This window comes from Phocoena sinus, chromosome 16, assembly GCF_008692025.1.
Source record: "Phocoena sinus isolate mPhoSin1 chromosome 16, mPhoSin1.pri, whole genome shotgun sequence".
Lineage (NCBI taxonomy): Eukaryota > Metazoa > Chordata > Mammalia > Artiodactyla > Phocoenidae > Phocoena > Phocoena sinus.
Genome location: NC_045778.1, coordinates 51,158,499 through 51,180,877, shown reverse-complemented (window position 1 = coordinate 51,180,877; position 22,379 = coordinate 51,158,499). Strand labels below are relative to the sequence as shown.

Sequence of the window (22,379 nt, the reverse complement as noted above, 5' to 3'; positions counted from 1 at the left end):
ACTCAAAGACAAATGAGGACACAGGAACTGGCTTAAGGGGTTCCCCTAGCCAAGCTGGGGACAATTTGTGCATCAAAAAGAATAAAGAGAATTACAGATTATAACTCATTTATTTTTTAAAAATCTGTGAGTCCATAGTGATAATCAGAAAAACAAAGAGCTAAAAAGAGGAAAAGTTCTTTACATAAAAAAAGTCAGCTAATAAATGTTAAAGGAATGATAGAAGTACAAAAATCACCATTTTGTAACCCCAATGTGATAAGTGACTAAAATAAAAACCCTAAAACCACTGGGTGAAAGATTGTCAAGAAACAGGACTCAAAATATCACCCCCCACAGATTACATATTAATTGCAAAGAGAAAAATATACCCTTTCTTCAGAGATCTGATAGCCATCCCCTTAAGCAAATGATCAAACATAGGATAACCTAGAGATAATCTGATAGCATATACCTTCTGATGTCATACACAATACCACTTATGTTGTACTCATGCCAAAAACATGTAATCTGCATCTAATCATGAGAGAATGATCAAACAAATCCAAAATGCCCTGGTGTACAAGACAACTAACCTTTTCTTTGTTTTTCATGAAAAACAAAGAAAAGTGGGAAGACTATTCTAGATTACAGGGACAAAAAAATACATACTAACCAATATTTCAGGAAGGAAAAGAAGATATAAGACATTTGGGGGACAACTGGGTAAATTTAGATATAAATATTAGATTATGAAATATCTGAAGAAATATATAATGCTACAAGCTTAAAAATAGAGAAGTAATAGTAAAAGTTAGTTATTTAATGACATAAATGTAAATACCAAAATAATTTCTTAAAAGAGGTAAAGGTTTTTGCCCCTAGGAAGGAGGAATGGTGAATGGCAAAAAGGGAAGGTGATGTCTGTTTTTTTTTTTTGCAACAAACACACAGAACTATTAACTATTATTGTACTTAAAATATGAGGATGTACAACTTTGATAGATAAAATATAATAAATTAATAATATACACATAAAATAAAAGACGCCTTCAGAATAGATTATGGCTCATGTATTAGTTAGGAACAAAATCCTTCTACTAATTAGTACCAATTGGTAAAGACCAATAAAATTCAATGTAAAGCACTATGAAGCAGGACATACACAAATCTGAGTATAAATTTGCATATACTGCGATGTGATAATTAAGCAGTTATTAATAAACGAGAAGAAATGATTATTTCCCTATTTCAAACACATCTCGTTCTGATTTTTCTATGTAATTTAAAATTGTTCATCTTTAAAACATTTTAAACATAATTACATCTAATGCTCCTACAGCAATTCATAAACTACTTTAAATCACTTTATCTTTCATCTGTCATGTATTCATATGTATTATAAAAGAGAACATGAACTACACTAGTCCAGATTGTCAAAATGTAACTACCCACGCTTTGCTTTCACAAAGTACACACTTAGCCTTTGATTGTGTGCAACGTTAGCGTGTTGTTAAGTTAATCAATATTTTTTCATTCCTGTTCAGTTGTCTATTTGTTCTTCATCAATATTATCAATCTCTGATATCAATTACAAAGGACAAGGATCCACAAATAAATGGCTAAGGACTGCTTTACTGAATGATCCTGATGGGCAAATTGCATTAACAAAGAATAGTTAAACACAGAAAAGCAAAACTTCAGATGAGTCACTATAATTTACAGTAATTTTATCTATGCTCTCAGTAATAGGAAAAAAAACTCTTATTAAAAATAATTAGGAAAGAAAACAACTCACCTTTTTGCACTCATCTGTTCTTTCAGCTTACTGTACATTTCCAGCACTGCATTAAAAAATATAACTTATTTTAGCTTTCAAAATAAAAAAAATTTTTGAGAGATGAAAATAAAGCAGGGAAGAACATATAAATTCAGTAATTTTCTCCATACCTTGATTTAGGCTTATATTTTCAAATAAAATTTTATACTTCAATTAAATTAAAACATTTTAATTTCTACATATATTGAACATTATATTATATAAATTAATACATTATATTGAACTGGGAACACTTGTACATGCTGACACCTATAACTGAGACATCAACCTAGTAACAATTATCCTAATCAGAAACTTACTATCTCTTCCTGCAGTGGAAGTTTGGATTTTAGTTATTTGAGAGAGAAAGTTGAGCAACAGTGAGATTAATTGATTTTGAGTCAATATACCAAATAAAATAATGCAACTGTGTTACAGCTCATTAAACAAAATTTTACACCAAACGCACAGAGAAACAAAAAACTCAAAAGTTTACAGCGGAGAGTAAATTATAATAAAGGCATAAATAAACATAACAAAGTATCTATACTTGTTTTATCATTTCCATCGAAGGCTCAGAAATACAATTATTCAATAAAATTGTTATAAGCTTCAGCAAGAAGACACACTGCCACCAAAAAGGTTTTAATGCAACAATGTAGAATACCATTCATCCTTAGTAAAATTTCAAAGTATAAAAGTAGGTAAATTACTGTTAGATCATCAAGTCAGCTCACATTTTCCTAGACAAGAGAGATAGACACATTTTTTTTTCAGATTTTTTACAGTCTTATGGCTACTCCCTAGGGGTCTTCAGGTTCACAAAAGATATTGTTTAACTGCCTGAAAAACCATAAAAACTGCAATGGTGGCTATAATGAACCAGTCCTAACTCTGCAGACTCTATATATATCTCTATCAAAGTCCCTTTATTGCAATGCAATATATCTCACATTTTCCAATCAAAGCATTACAGTGAACACATAACCTAGGAAAGAGCCTAAAAAACTGCTGCTACAAGTATAAACTTTCTTTGAAGTCTCCTGTTTCATCTCAACAATTCGTGTAAATTTCACAACTGCCTTATATTATTTCCATATTGTTTTCATATAAAAATAATGCTTTCCTCAAAAATAATTAACTAATACACCAGGAAAATGCATTGTTTACCCTGTGACTTCTTATATCCTCTCATACTCCTCTTAACCTAAGGAGGAGTTAGGCAGTTGTACAGTAATGGCTTTCTTGTCTTTATTCACATTAAATGGTGGGACCCTTCAGAGCTGGGACTATATCATTTTCAACTTTATATTTCCAATATCTACCATAACGCCTGACACAAAAAAGTAGGTATGAGTGTATAATTAGATAGAAGGATACATGGAGGAAAGGAGGTAGTGGTTCTGGATGTAGCTGTTAAGAACACAATGTTGACATGAACTCAGATTTCCTGTCCAGCCTTGACAGTAGCAGTAAAAAAAAATCTAGCTTCTACTTCCCTTTATTTCTCTATTTCAAATAGCCCACTAGGGTTGAATAAGCTGAATTTACTCTTTCTTATTCCATCAGTACCCAATTTTTTAGGCTTATTACCATTCAGGGACAAAGCATTCAAACCTAGAGTGTGTTCATGACTATTTCAGTGTATCTGATGGTGACAAAGAAGTATTATTAAGCATTACTATAAAGGAAATAGGTTTCTCAACCCTAAAACCTAACATAATAAGCAGACATTTTATTTACTCAAAGTTAATGTGCACATATCCCTGGTCCATTAGAAATTAAGATGAGCAGAATTTCAGTGATTCTAAAACAAAAAAGCTTTATTCTCACAAGTCAGAAAACAATTTTTTTAGCTAATAAAATATGCTAACAGTTTATGTAATTTGTAGTCTAAGCTAAATTTACATTATATAAATATTATACAAAGCACCTTATTCTATTGCCCTGGATATGGAGGTTCAGGTTCCTTCCAAAAAAAAAAATAAGTTAAAAATGGGACACTGAGATTTAGCTTACTATATTAAAAAAGGATGTCATATACCTGTTTCCTTTTGTTTGAACAGGGTATATCCAGAAGTTTTAGCTTACTATATTAAAAAAGGATGTCATATACCTGTTTCCTTTTGTTTGAACAGGGTATATCCAGGTAAAGAAAGTACTGGTTAGTTTCTTCAGAATTTATTTGATGTCCCAGGAATATGTGAGCCCTAACAGAGACACCAGAAACTCAGAAACCTAAAAAGTCAGTCTTCCCAAAATATAAGAGGAAAGGCAAGACCGAAAAAGGGAAAAGATCTAGCACTTTTGGATGTTTTCTTATTAGCAAAATGAAATTGTGACCAAAGGCAAACCTACTTAAGTGACAAAAAGAAAACAATGGAAAATTAAAGGTAAAAGAAAATGTAATCAAAAGACACTCTCTCCATGGGAAAGTATTCTGAGGGGAAAAAAGGCAGGGGGTGGGTTGGGGAGGGACAAAGGGCAAACTAGTTAGAAAGGAAATGGAAAGGTAGAGGTTGTTCTAGGAGACTGATGTGACAGATCATCAAATAGGGGCCTTATAATAAGGAAAACCATGAAAATTCAGGGAATAAAGTAGATAAGAAAGAATACCATGGGCTCTGGGGGGGGGGACAATCACCAAGTAATCTGTAATACCTATAATGAATAATGACTATACACTACCATTAAATTACAATTTCACCAAGCTGAACGTTACATTATAGACAAGTTTAACTTACCTGGAAGGCATAACTGCAATTTTTCTATTACAGTTGTAATATTCCTCTGCTGAATTCTACATCGAATAATATCTTCGGTTTGGACTATCACCTTAAAAAGAAGAAATGTCCATATTTTAAAATGAACAGTTAAATTGCATCCACATATTGAATACACAAAAAAAATGTATCATTTTCTCACCTCCTTTCCAGCATCTTGAAATCTTCGGTTGGTATCAGTAACTTGCACCTTAAAAATAATTTCACCTTAGTTAGACAAATACGCATAAAACTGCCCTGATGTAACTGCTCACCCTTGTAATCAGATCATGCTTCATGAGAAACTTAGAACAAAGAAATGCAAATTCAAATTAACTCTACAGCTTGAACTTGAACTTTTGATTGAAAAGGGCTTTTGTTAACTTCAATTACTTATGACAGTTCTTTTTAACAGATTCTGTGGCAAACTTCTCAAATTTAATCCAGATTTTTGAACTTTACTTGCTTCTCTAAGTCTGTAAAACAATTCAAATCACTGACCCAGTTGACCACTGGTCCCTTTTTGATAACTTCAATGAGGTCTATGTGCCATTCATTGTCTGTAGGAAATGGTGATTGCATTTTATGGTAATTAAACATTCATACTTTGCTGAATGCAAACACTGGGTGGTTGATTAACATCAAACACGGAAATCTCAATCCACAGCAACATTTTAATGCTGCAGGTGCAGGCAAAGCTCAACCTCAAATTTTCCCACATATTAAGTGACTCATTAGGTCATCATAGTAAGGAAGCACATTCTGGTTTATTAAAAATCTCATTAATTTCTGAACAAAGATGCTCAGTGACCTCATTGATGCTGTATTTGGTCTCTTGTTATCTGAATATCCTTTATATAATGGTTTTCTAATCATAACCTCTGGTGAACCAGGGTCATTCTGTCTGCTAAGCTCTCCAAATGTAAAGAAAGATAAATAGGACAATTCTTATAACTAAATATTTTGTATTCTGACAGAACAAATCCAGGTCTCATTTAATAAATAATGTTTTTGCTGTGTGGCAGAAAATGTAGACCAACTTTCCTTAAGAAAACTACACATTGCTATTAAACTAAGAAAAAACAGTTTCACTATTATTAAATAACTTTGAGAACACAATCATTTATAGTAAGTTTTTAGAAGTTTTCAGAAGATAGCTTTTTATCAATATCGTACTAATCGTCACTTTAGAACTCTAAAACTCCAAATGAGGACTTTCATTGTGTGAATTTTTTGAGTTCAGTTCCCTGCATGGAAAGAAATCCTGTTAAGTCAATGCATTACTTGGTTTACAAAAAAAAAAAAAAAGAGAGATTACTCCTGTCATTAGCATGACAACTGTATTAATAGAGCATTCCCAAATATGTACACTAATCCACTTCTTAAAAATAGTGCATTTAAAAATGATTTGTAAATATGCACTATAAACTAATACTTGAGTAATTTGAGAGCAAAGGTAAATAGAATTTTAAATATTTCTTACCTTCAGTTTTTCTGCATCAGTCCTTACTTTAAGGAGTTCTGTAATAGCATCTACAAAACCCTGATGATGAAAATTACACATCTTTTCAATTTCCTTGTCATGATTACGGATACAAGCATCTAACTTTTCCATAAACTTCTTGTGTGCATTCGGTTGGTCATCATACACAGACCTGTATATATACAAAAAGAAAGCTAACATTAACTTCCCAGTTCACCAAAATTTACTCTTTATTAAGCCCAATCTCTGCAAGAGCTGATATCTTAAAATAAAATCTCTGAAGAAACTAGGTTGATAGTACTGACATTAATAGAAATAATTTGGGTGGAAAATACTTAATTTCTTTTTGAACATGTTAATATTTAAAGAGCCACAGCCCCCTAGATATATCACTAGGCATCTGGAAATAAAAGTCTGAGATTCAGGAGATGAGTCTTCAAACATACTAGTGCTCAAAAAACAATCACTAAGTGAATGATGAAGGAATGAATGAACAAACTCCTGATTTCTACAGCATTTACTATGTGTCAGGACATATTCTGAGTGCTTTATATATTAACTCTTTAATCCTCATAACAAGCCTGTAACGTACTATTGTTATTACCCTTGCTAATTTACAGATAAGTTACAGATTATGTAACTGTCATAAATTCCACAACTAGCAAGTGACAGCTAGTTGCTAGTTGTGGAATGAACATGAATATGGGATATGAATCCTGGTAATCTGGCTCCAGAGTTCATATTCCCAAGTACAAGGCCATACTGCAATCACCCCAATGTTCTCTGAACATGACGTTTGCACTCCTACTGTATCTTAGCTCCTGCTGTCTCCACATTGAGGGACTTCCCCATCCACCATGAAGGAAAGGATTAACCTTGCCCAAAAAAAGGTTTGGCCCTTGCTCCCAACTCCTGGGCGGTTAGCCTTTGGAATGTCCTGCCTGATAGATGCCTTTGTTTACTTGGGCGCCTTGGGCAATGCCAAATAGTCTAAGCTAACAATGTGACTTACAATGTGATTTACAGTTGATGGGGGCATGGGACCACATGGTATGAGCTCTAGAGGGGCTGAAGATTAAGGTCAGCAACTCAGGCAGTCAGTTGTGCCTATGGGACCAACCCCCAGTAAAAGACACCATGGCTTGGGAGAGCTTCCCTGGTTAGTAATACTCCATGACTGTTACCATGCATCATTGCTGGGGGAAATAAGTACTGTCCACATGACTCCAGTAGGAAAGGACAATTGGAAGCTCCCTGCTGGAACTCTCCTAGATCCTGCCTTCTCCTGTTGTTAATTTTAAACTGTATCTTTTTAAAAATTATTATTTTATTTATTTATTTAGGCTGCACTGGGCTTTTGTTGCAGCGCGCGGGCTTCTCTAGTTGTGGCACACAGGCTTAGTTGCAGTATGTGGGATCTTAGCTCCCCAACCAGGGATCAAACCCTGGGCCCCCTGAGTTGGGAGCACGGAGTGTGAACCACTGGACCATACTGAACCTGAAAGCAGTCTTGGGGACCTCCCAAAAATGTGAGCCCCCATCTGTTGCCCATGGTTTGAGGTTCAGTTCAAGTCCCATTTCCTCCAGCAGGCCTTTTTCAATCATTTCCATGCCAAGTAATCTTTTCATCTGTAGGACAGACAAAAAGTCAGTCTGCTCACTCTGACACGTTATATACAAATATTTCTTTACATTGTAACTTAAATGTTTCAAGTATATGTCATATATTGTGTTTCTCCACAAAGACCATAAGCTTCTTGAGGGCAGCCTCCATGGGGCAGATTTTTAGTGAGCACCTGTTATAACACTAGACACAGCAATATAAGGTTGCGATCATTAAGAACTTGGGCCTTCAAGAGCTAAGCTAGAACTAGGCTCTGATCTTGGATATCTTCTCTTTTCTACCTATACTGTCTCTAGATCTCACCTAGACTTGGAGTTTTAAATTCCAGAGACACTGTGACACCTCCCAAATTTATATTTCTAGGCCTGACCTCTCCCTTGAACTTCGAACTCATGCATCACTCCAACTGGATATCTGATAAGCATCTCAAATATGTCCAAAATGAATTCCTATCTTCTTCCCCAAACCCTGGTCCTCCCACAGGTCCTCCCACAGCCTGGTCCTCCCACAGCCTTCCCTCATCTTAGTAAACTCCATTATTCTAGTTGTTCAGGCAAAAAACCCTTGAAATCATCCCTGACTATTCTCTTCTCTCACCTCCCCACCTAAACAATCCAGCCACATCTCACTACCTCCACTGGTATCACCCTGCACTAAGCCAACAACGTGTCTTGCCTAGATTATTGCCAACAGCTCCCTAACCAGTCTCCTTGATTCCACCCTTGTTTCCCTTCAGTCTGTTCTCAACAAAGTATACAAAATAATCCCACTAAAATATAAGTCAGACCCCATGTCTCTCTTCTGCTCAAAACCCTATTTTTCTTTCAGTAGCCTATAAAGCCCTACATAATTCTGCCCCATATTATCACAATTACCTCACTTCCTAATACTTTACTTATTCCACGCCAGCAACACTGGCCTCCTTGTGGTTCCTGAAACCCACCAAGCACATTCCTGTCCTACGCTTTGCACATGCTGTTTCCTCTAGCTGGATCACATTTCTCACACATGGCTGTCTCCCTCTCCTCCTTCAGGTTTTTGGGTCTCCTTCTTGATGAAGCCCTTTCTGGCCACAATATCCACATTATAAACACACACACACACACACACACACACACACACACACACACACTTCCCTTTCCTGCTTTTTTTTTTTTCTAAAATAAAGGAATTTACTTTGTCACTGCATCACTCTTACCACTATTGAATATACTCTCTATTTCACACTTTTATTTTCTGTCTTTGCTCACTGGAATGTAAGTTGCAGGAGGGCAGAGAGTTTTTGTCTGTTTTGTTCCCTGTTGTACACCCAGCCCTAGAATACAGCCTACCACGTAGCAGGTGGTCAATAAATAATTGATAGATGGACAGATGGATGGATGGAATCAAAAAGGACACGTACTAGCTGTTCAACCTCAGATAAGGCATCCAACTTCTCTAAAACCAAATTCTCTCAACAATAAAATAGGGATTTAAAAAAGTATCTACATCAGAGTGTTATGAGGATTAAGTTAGTAAACATATGAAAAACTCTTAGCACAGTAACTGACACATAGTAAGTGCTCAATATACACTGGCTACTATCATAGTATGTACATAAGAGACATCCAAATCCTTGTTAAATAAGTGAACCATCTGCTGAATAATTAAGTACTGGCTGCAAATATCAAGTAGCTAACACTCAATTACCCATGCTGTAGGAGTTGACTACCCCTAATACCTGACAATTGTATAGGGACTTTTATAATTTTTACATCTGATGTTTCATTTATTTCTTATACCACACCAGAGAAAATATCATTGCCTCCTTTTTACAAATGAGGAAACAGGCATAGAAATGGTAAATGAGTTGCCCAGCGTCGCCTAGTTAGTGAGTGACTGAGGCAGTACCAGAATTCCCATCTCATGCTTTTCCTATAATTAAAACATATAGCTAACAAGAACTCTTAGTTAAACAAACATTATACCAAAGGAAAATTTGTGTGCAAGAGGAAATTTATTTAACTGACCCTGGTGTGCTATAAACAAATTTTTATTTAATAATTGTGAACAAGTGTTGTATTTAAGTAATGTATATATATGCATTTCTAAGATCATTTTTTACATATTTTAATAAAAGTTTGATATTTATCTGGCTCTTAAAATACCAGGTAGTAAACAGAAAATACCAAAAGAACCGGCTCTTTTTTTTTTTTTTCCTATTACTCTTATAGCATTGTAGCAAAAAACTAGCAAGAGGTATTTCAGGACTGCCCTACTACAGTGTCACTCCAAAGGAAAGTTTGACTCCTTTTGTGAGTGCAAAGGCAATACTGTTATCTCTTTAAAAAATAACACTGACATATAAATAAAAAGAAAGAAGAGAAACAATAGTTATTTCCCAGAAGTCTATTTTATTTTAGAAAGTTCTTGAAGTCCAAACCTTAGTGTGCCTTTCCAATTTATTCTCTAGAGCTTTAAAAACTACTCCTGCTTTATAGCGCTTCAGAACACTGCCAGTGCAGCTATCATAGCATCTATTTATATATATACACACATATATAGGGATATAATACATATATTACAGCATATATATTAAAACATATAATAGCAGTGTAACTATTATAGCAGGTGAACACCTTTTTTCCTATTGATGTTATTAGTATGGAGAAAAACAATATCATGACATACGTATTTCCCACCATCCATTAACAGAAAACCAAAGCCTGAAATGGGTGAACTACTTACATTCCATGCCTTCTGCTATTAAAATAGAAAGGTAAGTCCCAATATAGGAAATAAAAATAACATTAAAGAATTAGTACTGTGAATGAGAAGGAAGAGTAGGTCTTGATCTGCCTACTGATAAGTCTCTCCTGACCCTTGGTAACCATCTGCCATTCCAGTCCCGAGTACAAGTTGCACTCCAAGCTGATACAACCACTTGTCAACCACAACCATATCAATGAGATCATTCTGAGCAGAGTACACAGAAATGAAGTTGAGATAAAGAAATGTTCTAAATCACAGAAATGAATTACATTTAAACAAAGTATTGAAGGATGACCTGGCAGGTGCCAGAATCCAAAATTCACCAAATGATAGAATATTCTAGGGTCCTGAAAAGAACCCTAGAAAGTACATAGTTCTGCCTTTCTTAATTTAATAGATGCAACACAAATCTAAAAGCCAAATCCAAGTACTCAAAAAAGGCATTAATCACGACATGTAGTTGATTTAACCCTCTACCCACTCTTATGAAAAGTAAAGTAAAAAATAATTACTCTAAAAATTTGCCAATAAAGCCAATAACAAATAGTTAAGTGAATAGAGAGAGGCAGGAAGGGAGAAAAGGTGGGTCTGTATAGAACACTGGAAAAAGGAAGAAAAGAAGAGCAATTCTTATACCAAGAATTTTTGCATAGCAAGAATTATCAATCTTCTCTCTGAAGGGATCTATGCTTAATTATAGAGATGATCTGGTGACAAGGTGGAGGGAGACGTTTATGGAGAGAAGCAGAGAAGATGTGCACTCCCTGTCAACAATTCCCCAGAGACTTAGTGGACTAAAGAGGAGTCATATTCTGCTGCTTCTGGCTTAATGTAATAAAGACTACAAAAAAAAACAGTAACACACGACCAAGTACTCACTATTAGGTGATTTACATGCATTATCTCATTCGTATTCACTACAGCTTAATGATGTAGATACTGTTAGCATCCCAATTTACAAATGTAGTTTGGGAAGATTAAGACTTTAAGTCCAAAGTCACAGAGTAGTGGGACCAAGATTTAACCCAAGGTCTACCTAGCTCCAAAGCCAGTGCTCTTAACCATTATTTTAGACAGCCTCTCCAATCAGAAACGGTGATAAGCATCATGAGAATGCAGAGAAGTTAGTTACCAGCATAGCAACTAACCAGATCACCTTTGAAGATCAACAATTGAGAATGACTCAGTAGGGAATCCCTGATGTGCACTGTTGCACCCATCAGGTGAAATCATCCAACGAACAGAAAAAGGGGATGAGAACTGAGGCATAGCTAATTGTTAGGCAGTATTAAATTACAAACGCAAGAAAATAAGGAGGAACAAAGTATGAAGCAGAGAAAACTGAGGGCCCGGTACTCAGCTACCCTCAGCTGAAGGGACTCTGAAAAATCTATTTTTCTTTTTCCTTTTTATGTCTTTGAATGATAATCATTATTCTTTGAAATTCTGACTTGCAGGGCAAGAAAGGAAATACCATTCAGCACTATTCATTCCTTGAATCCTAAGTTGGTTAACAGTTGTATCCATCTAATTAGTGTGCCAGATATATTGCTGTTCTAAATGTTCAAGCAATATACAATGTTAATGAAAATAATTTTTTCTTCTTTCAAAATGTCCCCAGGATTTTATAATGTCTATTGGCAAGCCTAATCAAGTTTCTATAAATAAATACACACAGATACGACAAAACCAGAAAGAGTGAACATTAGAAAGTCGGTAAATTTTCCACTACCCACATCCACTATGGGTGCAACTTAGTGCTCCATATATAGATAATGACTTCAATATAAGAGTCCAGTCAGCACTTCCAAAAGCTTAGCACAATAAAACCTTACTTCCGGCAAAATTTAATGCTAATCAGACAAAACTCAGATGCAAATCAATTTTAAAAGAAGAGATGACTTTAAAACTTCGTGAAGAAAAACAAAGATGGACTACGCTACACTATGATTTTATTTACATATTTTAACTTTAGCAACTAGGAATGCATAAAAGCATTCCTGTACTTGTCTTAAAAAATGTTTATGTCTTAAAAGCATGGAAAAAAAATTTTAGGTACACACTTTCTATCTTCATTATATCTAATCTTCCACAGCAATGCAAAGTACAGAAATATGAGTTATCTCACAGTATATGATCATCTGATATATCAGGCTTATAGGATGTAAACAAGTAAATGTGCTTTCTGAAATGCCTCTTGAATTGTATGCACAGGGCTCCACCTAGTGGTAATAAAGTAAATATAAGAAAACTAAGATGTCATTTAAATGTTAAAATTGGTTCTTTGAAAATTAATGCTTTTATCATCAAACCAAATGTCTTAATGGAGGCACTCAGGCTACTTCGATATTTTAGACAGATGCTACGTTCTGGTAATAATATTAATAATTTACTAATCATATTCCAATTTTTTTTAGGAAAACATCTTTCTGAAGAAAACAAACATTCACAAGATACTATGTGAAAAAGAACTCTCTTCTTATTACTGGCAACATTAGGATTTTTTTTGTCAAAAAGCATATAATACCCGTACACTATTTTCAGTACCTTTTTCTTTCATTGTATCTTCATTGTAAAAGAAAATTCCATCATAATAACTCTAAAGAAAATAAAATCTGTTTCCTGAGAAATTATTTTTTAAATTTTCTTTTACTAAAATAATTGTATCAGCTACTTCTGACTTCCACTGTATGCTTTTTAATGTCATTTTCTACTTTTTCAAACATTAACCACATTTTTTTCACCAGTTCCTCAAATGACACATTTGCCTTAATTCTGTACTTCTAGTAATAAAAAATTGTGTTTGCATCCATTTGAGCATTCTATATTCTTCCAGTCCATAGGCATTTTTCTATTCTCTCACCAAAGTTTCAAATGGCTTATCAAACTTAATTTCTAAAATATTAATTTTATATTTCCAATAATTAGTATTCAAGATTTGGTATTTCATATTAATGAGATTATTTATGATACTTTTTCAGCAATTTCATATTTGTATTGAATGCTTTTCATGTTCTAAGTACAATCATACTGATTAGTACTGAAATTTTGGTTACTAACTATAAAAATATACTTTTCTAATATTAAACATATTTATGACAATTAACCACCCTAGGATTATCAGCTTTTGACAAATTTAACATTCCTAAAAATGCTGCTATGAAAACAATGTTAAACGTAACACAGAAAAAGTGATCAGAAGTTTTCAAAAAGCTATGAAAAGCTATGAAAACCATCTTATCCAATACAAATTACTTGCTATCAATCTCAAAAATAGTTTTTAAAACAGGTTTTCGTTATATCAATAAATTTGGTAAATTCAGCAAACTGGTCATGCAACAAACCAGTCATTAGGCAAGTAATTTAAGGCCAAGATTTGAAAATATTTCCTTAAATAGAAGCACATGAATTGCTAGTTTAAGTTCTTTCAGAACAGGATATATGTAAGCCCCAAGTATAAAAGGGCAGTTACACACCAGTGAGACGCTACTTTGTCTCATCAGCAGTTCTCTGTGCCTACTGTATGGATCCTGGAAACTAGGAGAAGCTACACTGAGATACTCTAACTGCTCCTACCCTAAGTGACCACTTGGTTTTTGTATCCTAGGCTATGTAACTTGGAAATGTAATCTAATTTTTCAGTGGAGCAGTGTCTTTAATACCAGTTTATAACCCACTTGAAAACCTGCAGCTAGAGTCAGAAATGGGACTTGAAACGTTGCAACTCTCTTCAGCAGCCTTTAGATACATTTAAGGTGCCCCAAATTCCAGTAACATCCATATGAGAAACAATAAGCTAAAATATTCAAAGACAGCAAATGAGTTCTCATTGGGGAGAAAAGCCCCTTTTACATAAGGTCACATGATTTGGAATTCTTTTTTTTTTTTTAAACAATGAATAGCAAAGACACCATTTCCCTTCCTTAAATACACAAAAGGACTGCTCAAAGTACCACTCCATCTTGGGGAAAAAAATTAATTTATATTACAGTCATTTAGAACAGCAAGAAAGAAAATAGTCAATATAAGGTGTCATGTTAAATGTTAGTATTCCTAACATTTTCCATTTCATCAAATACATCAAACATGAATAACAAATTCCCATAACTTTCCCTGATCCTCTGTAATCCAGGTGCAAATAAGAAGTGAAATAGCTCCAAAGCATTAACAGCAGGATAAAGAGAAAGGAGAATTCTTTCCAACAATATTCATTAAGTACCAACCATGTACAACAGAAACTGAAAATTAAGCACAAAAGACAGGCATATGCACAGGTAACTTTAATACAGAGGATGGCTGCTCCCTAAATCATTAAAATTTATCTGTGCTGAGCCTAACTCTTCAAGGAGGCAGGAAAGTAAATGAAGTTTTATAACACAGGTTCAAAATTCTCTGACACACCTTCCCTTTCCTTTGAATTTGGACAGGCTTATGACTGTTTCAACCAATGGAATATAACTTAAGTAATAGTATGTGACTTCAGAAGCTAGAAAAAAAAGCCATGCAGCTTCCACACAGAGGTCTTTAGATACTCATTCTGGGGAAAACCATCCATCACGTAAGAAATCTAACAATCCTAAAAATGACATGCTGAAGAGGCCACATGTGGGCACTCCCAAATGACAGCACATCATCTGCCAGCAATGTGAGTGAGCCACCGTGGCTGTCTAGTCCAGTTGAGCCTCAGCTGAGTTTAGCCCAAGCAGCAACCAATATCTGACTGCAGCCGCATGAAAGACCCCAAGCCACAACTGTCCAGCAGAATCCTTCCCAAACCTCTGAAAAAGGTTTCTAAGTACATGAACAAATTGTTTGGACATTTGCTTAAAATATTTTAAATCGAATTAAATTTAAATCTTTTCCAGAATAATTCATTTTTTCACTATTTCTTTTTCCCTTTTGGCACTAATCCTTTTTGGCACTGTCCTTAACTTCTTTTTTGACCCCAGGATGCTCTTCCCCACAATATGCCTCAATCTTAAACTTCCTTCAGAATTCACCTCAAGATAGTTCCTTTGGGATACTTTCATGAATAGCTATATTGAATAATGAATTCCCCATTACCTAGAATTTTCCCAGCTCTTTTACATACAGTCTATAATACACTATCTTTTTTTTTTTTTTTTTTTGCGGTATGTGGGCCTCTCACTGTTGTGGCCTCTCCCGTTGTGGAGCACAGGCTCCGGACGCACAGGCTCAACGGCCATGGCTCATGGGCCTAGCCGCTCCGCAGCATGTGGGATCTTCCTGGACCAGGGCACGAACCCGTGTCCCCTGCATCGGCAGGAGGACTCTCAACCACTGCGCCACCAGGGAAGCCCAATAATACACTATCTTTTATTTATTTGTATAACACATCAAATTTATTCTCCAATTACTTAGTGTATGTTTTATCTTCTAAATTCCTTGAGAACTGAAGGTGTCTTCAGTCCACAAATGCTGTGAGGATGCAAAGAACTGTAAATCTTAATAAAGAGAAAAGGTTCACTAGAGGGCACTCTTCACCAAAAAGTAATCTCTAGAAATCCAAATATTTTTCTTTTACGATTGTATCAAAATACGGTGTGCATCTATCTCATACTCAACCTAATTAACAACTAAGTACTGTGAAATCAAAATCAAAATATTTGCTCCTTTTTAAAATCTGCTTTATGCTGTTATCTACTGCTTTAATATAATGGTTAAAAACAGCAGAACAACAAAAACAGACATACAAATCAATAGAACAAAATAGAGAGGCAAAAAATAAACCCACACACCTACAGTCAATTAATCTACGATAAAGGAGGCAAGAATATACAATGGAGAAAAGACAAGCAAGTAGTGTTGGGAAAGCTGGACAGCTGCATGTAAATCAATGAAATTAAAACACTCCCTCACACCATATATAAAAATAAACTCCAAATGGTTTAAAGATCTAACTATAAGACATGATATCATAAATCTCCTAGAAGAGAACATAGGCAAAACATTCTCAGACTTAAAATGTAACAATACTTTCTTGGATCCATCTCTCAAGTCAAAAGAAATAAGAGTAAATATAAACAAGTGGGACCTAATCAAACTTAAAAGCTTCTGCACAGCCAAGGAAACCATTAACAAAATGAAAAGACAGGGCTTCCCTGGCGGCGCAGTGGTTGATGCAGGGGACACGGGTTCGTGCCCCGGTCCAGGAAGATCCCACATGCCGTGGAGCGGCTGGGCCCGTGAGCCATGGCCGCTGAGCCTGCGCGTCTGGAGGCTGTGCTCCGCAACGGGAGAGGCCACAACAGTGAGAGGCCCGTGTACCGCAAAAAAAAAAAAAAAAATGAAAGTCAGCTGTAAATGCATTTCATTCTAACTCTGAAAGAAAGGATTCCAAAATTATTCATTTTTAAAATAAATATACATTAATACATATTAATTTAATTTTTATAATGTGTTTTTCAAAAGACACTTTGCCAAATAAGTGTAATTCAGAAACAGTGTGGAAGAAAAACGAAAGATGGTTACCCTGATACAAGGCTGATCCTAACTCCCACTATTCATCCTGACCACACAGTCCACTTCTGCTGGTCATTTCACAGCTCAGCAGAAAAAACGGACAAAAAACAAGAAGTTGAGAAGAGCAATTCTGTGTCCATTCAAAAACAGAATATAATTAACAAAATAAAAAATAAAACTAATCTTTTACATTTGTATTGGTGCTTTGCAATCCACAAAGCAATTCTGCATACATCATTGCATCTGATACCAAGAACCCTAGGGAAGTGGACAGGGCAACTGGTTTTATCTCTGCCTCACAGATGAAGGAAATGAGGCTCAGAGAAGTTAAAGGATTCGCTCAACAGCACGTGTCTACAAAAGGCCAGAGCCAGGTCTACAATCCAAGTCTTGAATTCACATGGAGTGTTAGAGAATATTGCATGAAAAAAGGTAAAAGGAGCTCACTGCAAAAAATCACCACTCAGTTGTTGAAATTCTTTACCTTAAATATATCAGTAACATGTTCATTACTCAATTCCAGAGCATCTTTCTTATTATTATGGCAATGCCTCCATTAATGAATTCTCTCAAAATTAAGCTCCTTTAAAATGAAGTTGGCAATACTCAAACATCAACAACACACACACACTCTCTCACAAACCACACAAAGAATAGTTGCCTGCCTTCACATTCAGGCATGACAAAAACAGAAAACAAGACAACAAACAAACCACTGTACATGGATTCTATTAGGCCCGGTCTACCAAATTGAAAAGAACTAGCCCTTCTAGTAAGAAAGGCTAAAAGCAAATCTGATTTATGTTCTTTTTAACACAGGAATGAATGAATGAGGATAGGAATGATGAAAAAGAGAAGGCAGGGAAAGATGGTATCTTGTTTTTTCCATCATTTAGAATAGAAAAAGGGCCTGAAGAGGGTACAAAGGTCAGTGATTTTTCTTGCATCAAGCAACCCCCAGTCCTGGAGAGAATAAACCAGAGACTGGCCTTACTAAAACTACTGGAGGCCTGTATCTTGTAACTGCAGAGCTGCAGAGGAATAAGGGACCTATATCTGACCTAGTACAAGTTCAAGATACAGGACCCTCCCTCCCTGAGTATAATTCTGGTCACATTCCTCACTGTTTCCAATCTTAATGTAAACCTTCCCACCTTTTTAAGTTAAAATTTAATAATGTTTTTATATTGCAGCTTTCATTATCTGATACTCTAAATCAGAAGGCAAAGCATCATGACTAAGAGTACAGGCTCAGAAGCCAAATGGCCTATGTTCATATCTAGCTCACCACTTACTGACTGCCTAGGGCAAATGACCTAATCTATCTCTACCTCAGTTTCTTCATCTGCAAAATGAGTACCTCATTTGCTTCTTATGAAGATTAAATAAAATAACACATATAAGTGTTTAAAACAGTGGCATATAGTAAATATTCAACAGATGTTAGCTATTACCTATTATTTCCTACATGATTATTTTCACTTCCAGGAACCAAGATTCTAAGAAATTATTTTAGAGTTAATATCACCATTCACAGAATTTCACAAAAAATAAGAACCACCTAAATGTGCAACAACAGGAAATAATCAAATAGAGAAAATAGGTTGAAAATCATATATAATGTAATTTAACTTCATTTAACAAATATTTAACAAAGTTCAACATTTAAAATGTTGAATATCATAACTTCAATAAATAAATATTTGTTGTTTCTAACATAAAAAAATGACTAGAATTTTGATTATCCGTAAGCAGTAGGGAAAAAAGTGATTTTTTCCCTCCTCTCTATTCTATATATTCTTCAAGTTTTCTATAATGAAGGTTCTTGTTTTTCATTAATTCAGTTCAAAAAGTATTTAATATGAGTCTGTTGTACCCATGGCATTATGCTACGTAACACAGTTGGAACTAATCAGAGATGCATGACAATAATAAGCTTCATGGACTATTACATTAGGCCTGCATTTAAGATATTTATTTAAAATATACAGGGAATTCCCTGGTGCTCCAGTGGTTAGGACTCAGCACTTTCACTGCATGGCCCAGGTTCAATCCCTGGTTGAAGAACTAAGATCCTGCAAGCCACACAGTACAACCAAAAAAAAAAAAAAAGAAAGAAAAGAAAAGAAAATATATATCCTAAGTCATACAACTAAATAACACTGTGTAGCATTTTTTAAAATCCATGCTATAAGATTTCAGACACAGAAAATACACATATATGTATATGTGTGCATATATTTATTTATTTGTTTATTTATCCACATAGAATGCAGTCTTCTAAGATACCAAGATTTCATAGAGGAAATAGGACCTAAGAAAGGAATTCAGTGACAGGTAATACTTGAGTAGGTGGAGAAATAAGGAGGAGGGAATTCAATCATGGTAAACACAGCCAGGAAGGAACATAGTATTGTGAAAAAGACAATTAAACTGTCTAACTGACATGAAGGATACCTGTTGTAAGTAGAGAGAATTCTATCATAACTCTTAGAGTAGTTATTCTTAACCTTTATCTGGGCAGTGGCCAGGGAGCGGCAAGACTCTTCTCTGCGATTTTAATAAAAGTTATAGATCTTCTCCCCAGAAAAGTGCACAAACACAACGGTAATATATTCTTTGTCTCTGAAAACTGTTCACAAGGCTGAACGAGTAGTACAGCCCCTTCCAATCACAGTACGTTGCACCAGAGGTGTACAACTGATCCGAGCTGGTTCAATTAGACACATGCTTTCAGGAATTTTGAAGTGGAATTCAGAAATAGCCAGCTCTATGTGCCTAACTGACATATAGATGCTGTAGGTAGTCATCCTCAAGTGCAGAGAGAAGCAGAGAAAGCCAGACCTCAGAAAATGAAGACAGAATGGAGCATGAAGAAACAGAAAGAAATATGGTCTTCTACTTCTTTGTTCCAGTCTTTTGAGAAATATGATTTTTGTGAGATACCCAGTAACTTTCATTTTTTTCTTTAAGTTAATTCAAGTTGGTTTGGTACTTACAACTAAAACAAACGAACAAAAAATTCTTAACTACGACATACATGCACGCACGCACACAACACACACACACACAATTTTACAATTATAAGGAGTTGACAAACTCCCTTATCTGATCAATACATTAGAGTATGTCTTCCCAAATGAATAAGGCATACCACAATAATGATCAGCTCAACCCTCATTCTAACTTTCTGTTTGTGCCATGATATAAAAAATGCTGGGAAGAATTACCACAAAATAATCCAGAAATAAAGGCATAGTTTAAACAGATGCTTGAGGAAAAGAAAATGTAAAACAGGTCTCTAGAATACTAATAATAAACAGTAATAATATAATGCCATCTAGCTTTTACACAACACTTTTAACTTCTTCAAAACATCCACAATATTGTACAGCCAAGTAAAGAACTCAGGATAAGTTAAGTGTCCTAAAATACCAGCGTTGGGTATCTAAACCAAGTAGGTATCTTGTAGCTGCAGAGTAACTGAGAGTTTCTAGCAACTCTAGGAATGTATAAACACAGAAATGTATAAACACAACATTTAATTTCTTTCATTACAAAACGCTGAAAAACATTTCTTGTTAACAAAATAGTCACTCTTTTCCCATGAAATATTTCATCTAGTTTGCCACATGCATTCTTAGAATGCTTTAGTAAATAATGCCCAGGTGTTTCCTCTAATTCAATTGAAGATATTCTGTCAAACAATATTTCAATGATAGAGTTGACATGCCCTAATTTTTAAAAAAGTGGATATGATCATATCTTAAAGGATCATACAACCTATCAAAGCATCAAGATCAAGCAAAGGCAGAAAAGCAAAGGATGATTTTCTCCACATTTCTGATGTTATATTTTACTTGCCTTGTTTTCCTCTATGTACAATTTCTCAGCCTTGTTCTCAAGAATAATATCCTATTTCCATGCATAGGAAAGAGCCTAGTGCAGTCTGTTAGTTAACATTACTTCCTATAACTAGGATTGACATTCTGTAATACCAACATTAACACTCACTGAAATTCTGGTTAACAACACAGCACAAAGATGACCGTTAATGGACATCCTCTATGGTGAAATGTGAATTGATAATCAGCTAACAGATTTGCAATAGACTTCCTCCTTCCTGTTTTTACACTCCTGACCAAGGAGATGTCTCTTCCTGTTGACTTTTGTGCTACTTGGTAAAAAGCTAAAGATGAGGAATGGAAACACCTAATACACAGAAATTTAATTTCTCCTCTAGGATAACAAATTGAATTGCTAAATAAATTTTAATTCAAAAACCTTAAACAATTAAGCAAATTAATGAATGCAGACATAGACTGCTTCCCTAGAAGAATTTAGAAAATTCAACAAAAATATCAAATTGTCTACAGCAGATCTAATGTGCAGTTTGCCTAATAACTTAAGAGATGATCTATATATGCTACCAAAGTCCTTTACAGGAGTATTAATCTATAATTAAGGAGAAATTCTCTTAAGATTGACTTCTCAGCAAAACAACCAAAAACAACAACAACAAAAACCACCATTCACCATGGAAAAGAGAAAATTATTTGAGCTTTACACTTATAATCTGAGCACTTTATGCTAAAAAATACAGTTCAAAATATAAATATAACATTAATATTTACATACCCAAAACTTTAGCAACAAACTTTCATAAAACAGAAACTATAAGAGATGTGAGAAGAGACAGTAACAAATTAATAAAATGGAACAGTAACACACCTCTCTCAGTTCAAGAAAGATCAGATGAAAAACAATATGAGACCTTAGAAGATATAACCAACTTATTTAATAAGGAGTCTGTGTGTAAAATTGAGAACCCAAATAAAAAATATGCTTTCTTTTCAAGAGTACATGAAACACTCATGAAAACTAACCATATATTAAACCACAAATAAAAACCTCAGTGAATTCCAAAGAATAGAATTAGTGCAAACAGATTTATCTAACTGTAGTGTAATAAAACTAAAGATTAAAAGCAAATTTTTAAAAATAAAAAACTTACACATCTAGAAAAAGTTTTAAGACATAACTATTTAAAAAACTGTTGGATCAAAGGGAAAATACAAAAATAAAACAGCAGAATTTCTTTAAGATAGCAATAAGGAGGGCTTCCCTGGTGGCACAGTGGTTGAGAGTCTGCCTGCCGATGCAGGCGACGCGGGTTCGTGCCCCGGTGTGGGAAGATCCCACATGCCGCAGAGCGGCTGGGCCCATGAGCCATGGCCGCTGAGCCTGCGCGTCCGGAGCCTGTGCTCCGCAACGGGAGAGGCCACAACAGTGAGAGGCCCGCGTACCGCAAAAAAAAAAAAAAGATAGCAATAAGGAAAACATCAGAATATGTGAGATACAGCTAGATCAGTCATCAGAGAAAAATTAATAGCATTAAATAATTACCTCAATAAAATAAAATAAAGCAAATGCAAAATACAAAAAGCTATAAAAAATAAATCAAAAGAAACAGAAGAA

The 22,379-nt window shown here is 34.9% G+C and overlaps 1 protein-coding gene across 7 annotated transcripts in view; it reads right to left on the bottom strand.

Moving 5' to 3' along the window:
* The window catches only part of EXOC6 (exocyst complex component 6), a 196,873-nt gene that overhangs the window by 154,643 nt on the left and 19,851 nt on the right, over window positions 1-22,379 (bottom strand). For 6 of the 7 annotated variants that reach the window (XR_004346133.1, XM_032607832.1, XM_032607837.1 and 3 more), the window contains exons 2-5: window positions 6,044-6,215; window positions 4,724-4,771; window positions 4,543-4,633; window positions 1,778-1,823 (exon numbers count right to left, since the gene is read on the bottom strand). Coding sequence is in view for 6 of the 7 variants with exons in the window: in XM_032607832.1 (XP_032463723.1) it covers window positions 1,778-1,823; window positions 4,543-4,633; window positions 4,724-4,771; window positions 6,044-6,215 (357 nt within the window). In the remaining variant the exon portion in view is untranslated. Of the gene's footprint in view, window positions 1-1,777; window positions 1,824-4,542; window positions 4,634-4,723; window positions 4,772-6,043; window positions 6,216-20,765; window positions 20,872-22,379 lie in introns of those variants that run through there. The other variant, XM_032607833.1, reaches the window with a different exon arrangement.